The sequence below is a fragment of the Microtus oregoni genome, unplaced genomic scaffold (assembly GCF_018167655.1).
Source record: "Microtus oregoni isolate MIOR12 unplaced genomic scaffold, Mior012 000001F_ref0000356, whole genome shotgun sequence".
Classification (NCBI taxonomy): domain Eukaryota; kingdom Metazoa; phylum Chordata; class Mammalia; order Rodentia; family Cricetidae; genus Microtus; species Microtus oregoni.
Genome location: NW_024543060.1, coordinates 64,566,742 through 64,575,000, shown reverse-complemented (window position 1 = coordinate 64,575,000; position 8,259 = coordinate 64,566,742). Strand labels below are relative to the sequence as shown.

Below are 8,259 nucleotides of genomic sequence, written 5' to 3'. Positions count from 1 at the left end.
AGGACAGGCATTCATCACCCTGCCCTCCTAGGACCTGGTCTCCTGGCTGATCCAGTCAGCCCAGGATTATCAAAAAGCCACCGTGTCGCGGACTTGTAGATTGTTCTATTTGGAATCTAAGAGGCCAGGGGATCATTGTTGTCGTGATGGACATCCAGAGGTCAAAGTCCCTTAGCCTTCTGATTGGTGCTCTGGGGCTCCAGGATATGCAAGGTGATCTTTAAGCTCCTACTTGGTCCAGAGGGCCCACTGTGAGACACTAACATGCCAGTCAATACTGGTAGCTTTCCTTCCATAGGCCTGTGCAGGCCAGGAATATCTGGAGTTCCCTAGACTTCTGACTGGTCAACAAGCACCTAAGGACAGAGCATTACAACTCCTAGGGAAGGGAAGGAGCTTAATTAAGTACTCAGGGTTGGAGAAAATGAAATATATATATATATATATTTCTTTTTTTAAAATTTATTATGTATATAGTGTTCTGTCTGTATGTATGCCTGCAGGCCAGAAGAGGGCACCAGACCTCATTACAGATGGTTGAGAGCCACCATGTGGTTGCTGGGAATTGAACTCAGGACCTTTGGAAGAGCAGGCAATGCTCTTAACCTCTGAGCCATCTCTCCAGCCCAATATATATATATTTTTTTTATTTTTATTTATTTATTTTTTTTTAAGAAGGGGAGGTGACCGCAGGTGGTGGGGTCAGGCCAGGGTGAACATTCAAGATGTGGAGGGACAGTTTCTGAACAGCAGAGTGTCCAGCCACTGCTGGGAGGGGTATGAGGGCCCACAAACCTTCCCGGATTCCAGCTTCCCTTCATTGGGGTAGACACCTGGGCCAGGTAGCTCATGTTGCCGAATGTGACTCATGGCCCGCAGCCTCCATTTACGGGATCGGGGAATGGGGGAGGTGGGTTCAGTCCTCCAGCCCCTCCATCAAGTCTGCAATGCTCTCCACGTAGTAGTGAGGCACAAGGCTATGCTGACCAGCTGCCAGGTAAGCCTGGGCTTCTTCGAGGCGTGAGACCCCTGTGAGTGTGAGCACGGTGGTCATGCCACAGCGGTGGCCAAAGAGGATGTCGGTCTCCAGGCGGTCACCCACCATCAGTGTGCGGGTGGGGTCCACACTGAACTCTTCGGCGATGCACTGGAACATGTAGGGGCTGGGTTTCCCCACCACCAGGGCCTGGCGTCCTGAGGCTGTCTCCACTGCTGCAGCCAGGCTTCCGGTACCGGGGGTCCGGCTTCCGTCGCTGTGCGGGTGCCAAGGGTCGCGATCGGTGGCTACTAGCAGGCAGTCGGGGTCGCGCAGGTGCGCGCACGCCTCGCTCAGCCTGGCGAAGGAGAAGTGCTCGTCGTAGCCCACGAGCACGGCGCGCACGCGCGAGCCGTGGTCGCCGGGGTCCCCCGCCAGGCGCAGCCCCGCCGCACGCAGCTCGGCGCGCAGCCCCTCACCGCCCAGCACGAACACGGTGCCCGGCGACCCAAGCAGACGACGCTGGCACAGCAGGCGCGCGGCACACAGCGCTGAGCTAAAGAGCTGCTCAGCGCGCAGCCCCGCGAAGCCCAGGCGGCCGAAGCGCAGCGCCAGCTCGGGCCGCGCGCGCCGGCTGTTGTTGCTCACGAAAAGCGTGGTCTTGCCCGCCCGCGCCAGCCACTGCAGCAACTCGGGGGCGCCCGGCACGGTGCGCTCGCCGTTCCACAGCACCCCGTCGCAGTCGAACAAGACGCCCTGCGCCTGGCCCAGCAAGTCGCGCAGGGCCGCGCCACGCAGCCGCTCGCAGCGCGCCATGCAACCGGCTCCAGGTATCTCTAAAAAGATGATTATGACAGTGCTTGAGGGACTGAGCCAGGACTGCAACAAGGTCAAGGCCAGCTGGGCTACGGTAGTGAGTGCCAAGCCATACACAGCTACATGCCAAGACGAGTACAAGAGAATTGTGCACTAAGCATGTAACCCTCGCCCAGAATTCCTAAGGTCCTGGATTTGAGGTAATACCTGAGTGTAGCAGAAACCAAACTCGGGGCCTTATTTTTAATGTGTATTGGTGTTTTGCTTGTATGTGTGTCTGTGTGAAGAAGTCAGGTCCTCCAGAACAGGAGTTATATAGTTATAGTTGTGAGCTGCTGTATGGGTGCTGGGAATTGAACTTGGGTCCTCTCAAAGAGCAGCCAGTGATCTTAACCGCTGAGCCTTCTCTCCAGCCTGGCTAACTCTTGCCCTAGCAGGCCATGCTGGTTGGTTATCATCTGTGGTGACCCCCAACCTTCCTGATCTCCAGCAGAGGGGTGTTTGCCTTTATTAGCTGCCGAACCCCAGTCTTCAGTGCATTTTTGTAGCATTGGGCATCCGGTGGGGTCTCTCTGGCAGCCTCGATGTGATCAGAGACATTGCATCCGAAGCCTGTGGTCTCACCTCAGGCTTATTCCTCGGGTTTGATGGAGTGGATCTGAGCGGCAGCGTGCAAGGCTGTGCCCGAGTACAGAAGATTCCCACTCCGAGCAAGAGCCGGCCCCTGCCACGCGTTCATCCTCTGTTCCTGCTCATGCGCAGTATGGTGGGGTATAGTGGGGAGGCGCAACTTTCCCTAAGAGTGGAAGGACCGAGAGAGACCAGGACATCCCCTGGACAACCCCTATCTAAGCAGCTAGCTGAATCTGGCTGAAGAAAAAAGCCTGCATGCCTCTCAGACTACAGAAAAAGCTGCAGGCCACAGAAATTAGGCCCCACGGACCAGTCAAAAGCCTGTGGAGTTTAGGAACAGAATCTGGCAAAAAAAAAAAAAAAAAAAAAAAAAAAGACCTCCAGATATGAGGGGAAAAAAAGGAGGGGGGAATCAAGTCTTAATCTGGGGTCTATAAGAAAATGGCAATAAATTCAGCAAGACGCAGTGGCGGCAGGGAGGCCTAGCTGGATCAGACCTCACTGTAAGGACAAACAGTTCTCAAACTGCCTCCCTCTGGCTGTGGTCTGAAGAGAGCCTGGAACAGAGCTGAGGCAATGTCCGTCCTGTCCTCACAAAGTCCCAATGGCAAGCCAAAGCTCCACCCAAGCTAGCCGTGGGAGCCAATGAGTTTGTTAGAGCCCCTCACAGAGCGTGGGAAAGCGGTTATGAATAGCAGTGTGGGCGGACCTTAACAGAGATTAGTGTGATAGTGATGGCTTCCCCAACACTGACCCCTCTTCCTCCCTTGCGCCCCAGTTCAAACACTAGCCCCTCCCTGAGGCCCTGAAGCCATGAACAATTAGGGCAGAATTGCTTGTGATTGTCTGGGAGGGGTGGGTGAATGATCAGAGAAGGACCCACCAGCTTCTTCTGTCCCTCAGAGGGAGGGCCAAAAATCAACAACCTGGCTGGAGAGATGGCTCAGAGGTTAAGAGCAGTGACTGCTCTTCCAGAGGTCCTGAGTTCAGTTTTCAGCAATCACATGGTGGCTCACAACTGTCTATAGTGACACCTTGTATCCTCTTCTGGTGTGCAATCATGTACCAGCAGAACGCTGTATTCATAATAAATAAATAAACCTTGTAAGACACTCGGAAGGCTGAAGTAGGAGTCTGATAAATTTGAGGCCAGCCTGGGCTACATAGCAAGTCTGTTTCAAAATAACAAAACAAATCCAGACATGGTGTGGCAAGCTTTTAATTCCAGTACTTGGAGGCAAAGGCAGGTGAATCTCTGCGTTCCAGGCCAGCCAGGGTTACACAGTGAGACCCTGTCTCAAAAACAAAACACCACCCCTTTAATATCTCAAAACAAATGAAAATGAACACACCGAGGTACAGCATTCATTTGGGGAATTAGAAAGTGTTAAGTCGGTGAAAGGAGATATCTCAATACCGAGAGTGTGCTCACACGGATCAAAGGAAGATGTGCGTCAATCATGAAATACTGCCAGCTCCATGCTACACATGGTCTGTGTGTGCAGACTCGCTAAATGGCTTTGAGAAAGTACGCGTGATGCCCATGAGGACTTGCTAGCCAAAATAACTCCAAAAATACTCCAACAGGAGGCTCATGAAAACACGTTTCAGAAGGACTACCAGCCGAGAAGTGAAGTATATTTTATCTTCTGTGGAGAGTGTGGCATTTTTAATTTCTGGGCTTTTCATCATCCTAATGCGTACTTCTTCCAAATGTTCCCAAGACTCGATGGTGCACTTCTGGGTGAAATTGGCCACAGAAGCCTTGAACTCACTAACCACGTCGATAGAAGGGAACTTCTCAGCAAGCTCAGCAAGAATCGAGGCACTTTCGTGAAGCACCCATGCTCCTTCATCCGTACACATCTTGGGCAGCGTACCTGAGCGCCGCACCCTTCTCAGTTCCCCAGGGAACCCCCCCAGGCCCCTCAGAACCTCCTCCTTGCTGCGCATTTGACTCTGGAGGACCAGGGTTTCAGTGTCATCCTCCCCTCCCGCTTCACTGAGCTGAAGCTGCAGATACTGGGCCTCAGCAGGGCAGCCCACGTCCTCCAGGGCCACTTTTAGCGCTAAGAGGGACAAGTGCTCAGGTAAGGGGGCTAAGGAGGGCACTGTGTTCAAGAGGACCCGGCAGGTGCCAGGGGCTGGAGGAAGGAGCTTCCTGGAGAGCACATTTGATGTAGATTCAGTCTCTCTGACGGCCGGCTGAACGGGCAGGGCGCCATTCTGGGGGTTCCTTGGAAAGGCGACCGCTGAGGACAGTAAGACACAGCCAAGGAGTAAGGCAGCCTGGATCATGGTGGGTCCGTTGAACCGCTCTGTTGGGAAGGAGAAGAGTTCAGAGAAAGAGGGGGGGGGATGCCCCACGTGAACAGGTGCCTAGAACAGTCAGAGCTAGGAAGAGTCCTAGTCTCCGGAGACTTCAGCTTCCCTGTGTCTACCCCCTTAGCGGCTGTTTGTCATCCTCACCTGTCCTGAAAGCAGTGGCCAGAAGGACGAGGTGGTCCTCTGTCTTGAATGGCTGCCTTGTGGATCGAATGACTGAAAACGATCATTCTCAAATATTTATCACCTCTTTCTAGGCTAGACTTTGTCCAACCAGCTATTACCTCATCCTGACACGGGGCTTCCTCCCTGTGGCTGTTTTCCCCAGACCATCGTCCGGTAAACCTAAGCTCTTATTTGGTCATAAACCAGACCAGGCAAAGTCCTCTGTATCTCCTAGGTAACGGAAAGTTTGTTCTCTGTCTTTCGAGTCGGGGTCTTCTGTGTCCCTGGCTGGCCTGGAATTCCATTAAGTAGCAAAGGAGGACCTTGAACTTCTGATCCTTCTGCCACCCCCTCCCCAGCACTGGGGTTTACAAGTATGTGCCAGCATGTGCGGTGTATGTGGTACTGGGAATCACATCCAAGGATTCAAGCATGTTAGGCAAGCATGCTACCACTGGACCACCCCCTCAGTCCATACAGGGGTGCGTGAGAGAAAGACATCATGTGACAGAGCTCAGGTAGAGGGCTTCTTATTGGGGTACAGAACTAAACAGAATTCTCAAAAGAAGAATCTCAAATGGCCAAAAGATACTTAAGGAAATGTTCAACATCCTTAGTTATCAGGGAAATGCAAATCAAAACAACTCTGAGATGTCATCTTAAACCTGTCAGAATGGCTAAGATCAAAAACACCAAGATAGCCTTTTGCTGGAGAGGATGTGGAGTAGGGGGAACACTCATCCATTGCTGGTGGGAGTGCAAACTTTACAACCACTTTGGAAATCAGTGTGGTGGCTTCTCAGAAAGTAGGGAATCAACCTACCTCAGGATCCAGCAATACCACTCTTGGGCATATACCCAAAAGATGCCCAATCATATTACAAGAGCATTTGTTCAACTATGTTCATAGCAGCATTATTTGTAATAGCCAGAATCTGGAAACAACCTAGATGTCCCTCAACTGAAGAATAGATAAAGAAAATGTGTTGGGAGGCAGAGGCAGATGGATCTCTGTGAGTTCGAGGCCAGCCTGGTCTACAAGAGCTAGTTCCAGGACAGGCTCTAAAACTACAGTGAAACCCTGTCTCAATAAAAGAAAAGAAAAGAAAATGTGGCACATGTACACATTAGAGTTCTACTCAGTGGTAAAAACAATGACATCTTGAATTTTTTTTTTTTTTTGGATTTTTGAGACAGGGTTTCTCTGTGGCTTTGGAGCTTTGACATCTTGAATGTTGCATGCAAATGATGGAAATAGAAAACACTATTCTGAATGAGGTAACCAAGACCCAAAAAGATGAATATAGCATGTACTCACTCATAAGTGGATTCTAGCCATAAACAAAGGACATTGAGCCTATAGTTCATGATCCCAGAGAAGCTAAGTAATAAGGTGAACCCAAAGAAAAACATATATAGACCCACCTGGAAAGTAGAAACAGACAAGATCGCCTGACAAAATTGGGAACATGGGGGTGGGGGGAGAAGGGAGAGTGGAAGGGAAAGAGGGAAGGGGTGAGGGGAACTTGAGGGAATGGGATAGTTGAGATGGAGGAAGGACAGAGATGAGAGCAAGGAAAGAGATATCTTGATTGAGGGAGCCATTATGGGCTTAGAAAGAAACCTGGCTCTAGAGAAATTCCCAGGAATCCACAAGGATGACTCCAGCTAAGACCTTAAACAGTAGAGGAGGGGGTGTCCGAACTGGCCTTTCCCTGTAGTCAGGCTGGTGAATATTTTAAAAACCATCATAGAATCTTCATCCAGCGACTAATGGAAACAGAGGCAGAGAACCGCATCGGAGCAATAAACTGAGCTCCCAAAGTCCAGTTGAAGAGTAGAAGGAATAAGAATATGAGCAAAGAGGTCAAGACCATGATGGGCTCACCCACTGAAACAGTCTACCTGAGCTAATGTGAGCTCACCAACTCCAGCCGGACTGGGAAGGAACAAGCATAGGACCAAACTAGTCCCTCTGAATGTAGGTGACAGTTGCATGGCTGGGGCAGACTGAGGGGCCACTGGCAGTGGCACCAGGATTTATCCCGACTGTTTGTACTGGCTTTTTGGGAACCTATTCTCTTTAGATGGATACCTTGCTCAGTCTAGATATAGTAGGGAGGGCCTTGGACCTTCACCAAAGCAATGTGCCTTATACTCTCTGAGGACTGGATGGGGATGGGGTGGGAGGGTGTGTGGAGGGAATAGGAGGAGAGGAAGTGGGAACTTGGATTGGTGTGCGTAATGAAGGGATAGTTTTTTTTTTTAAATAAGCAATTTTTAAAAAAGGGAAGATAGCGATTGTGCACAGGAGATGCTCTTAGTGGCTGCAGCTGAGGACATATCCAGTCAGGACCCAAAGGGCAGGCCAGTGCAGATGCCTGATTACAAACAGTCTCAAAAAACAAAAATAAAAAATAAAAACAAAAGAGAAGCGTTTGGCTTTCACTGTTTTCTAATATATGTTTTTAAATCCTTACAGTCTGCTGTGTGAGGCATGCTAAGGTGACTGGTGAAGTCACCAGGGGAACCAACCCCATGATGATAGGATCAAACACACTCAGTCCTACCTCCACCTGCTCACAAGGGGGCCAGGGGGGTCAACTTTGATAAGGCAGTGGTCAACGACTGTAATCAATAGTTAACCCTGCTTATGTAATGGATTTCCTAACTCCCCCTGAAGGTCAGAGTTCTGACGACAGCAGTCAAAGGCAACACAGAGCTCAGCCTGATCACAATGGGGAGGGACAAGACAGCATAGCCCTTCTGGAAAAAAAAGCGGTACTTAGATGGCACGTGAGAAGGGTTCAGGACCAAGAGATGCCAAGACTGGCTAGAGCCAGAAGGTACCAAAGTCCTTGGAAACTGTACTTCTTTCAAGACAGAGTTTCTCTGTGTATCCCTGGCTGTCCTAGAACTCACTCTGTAGACCAGGCTGGCTTCAAACTCAGAGATCCACCTGTCTATCTCCCAAGTGCTGGGATTAAATGGAAGTACCACCATGCGGAGCTTGCCGTTGGCTCTTAATGGTCATTTTCTGAATCTTACCTTCAGCTTGGCTGGGAGCCAGGGGCAGGAAGCTGGCTCCAAGGCTGAGGACCTGCCCTTTGTTCATACAGAACATTGCATCGCCCAGGACTTTCCCGCCCGGTCTGTTGTCCTTTCCTTTGCCCTATGCCAACAAACTGGTTTAAACTGTAGCTTCTGTGTGTCCCCGGTTCACATGCGTTAAGATCCATTCTCAGGCTGGAGAGACGGGTGGAAGAACCCCAGTTCAGTTCTTAGTGTTCTACTGCTATGAAGAGACACCATGACCACACAACTCTTATAAAGGAAAACATTTA

General features: G+C 50.6%; 2 protein-coding genes across 2 annotated transcripts; both read right to left on the bottom strand.

Moving 5' to 3' along the window:
• Nucleotides 1–557: 557 nt before the first annotated feature.
• On the bottom strand, nt 558–1,800 carry LOC121462605 (pyridoxal phosphate phosphatase-like). The gene has a single exon (XM_041674279.1). The coding sequence runs from the start codon at nt 1,790–1,792 to the stop codon at nt 917–919; it is 876 nt and encodes a 291-aa protein (XP_041530213.1). The 5' UTR covers nt 1,793–1,800; the 3' UTR covers nt 558–916.
• Nucleotides 1,801–3,722: 1,922 nt separating this feature from the next.
• LOC121462059 lies at nt 3,723–5,054 on the bottom strand. The gene is made up of 2 exons (XM_041673483.1): nt 4,895–5,054; nt 3,723–4,743 (listed from the first exon to the last, which is right to left on the bottom strand). Exon 2 carries the CDS (start codon nt 4,721–4,723, stop codon nt 3,980–3,982), a length of 744 nt encoding a protein of 247 aa, XP_041529417.1. The 5' UTR covers nt 4,724–4,743; nt 4,895–5,054; the 3' UTR covers nt 3,723–3,979.
• Between the last annotated feature and the right edge of the window lie 3,205 nt (nt 5,055–8,259).

Excerpts from the sequence above, each read along its gene's own strand:
- LOC121462059 (XM_041673483.1), bottom strand. The coding sequence starts at position 4,723 with ATGATCCAGGCTGCCTTACTCCTTGGCTGTGTCTTACTGTCCTCAGCG.
- LOC121462605 (XM_041674279.1), bottom strand. The coding sequence starts at position 1,792 with ATGGCGCGCTGCGAGCGGCTGCGTGGCGCGGCCCTGCGCGACTTGCTG.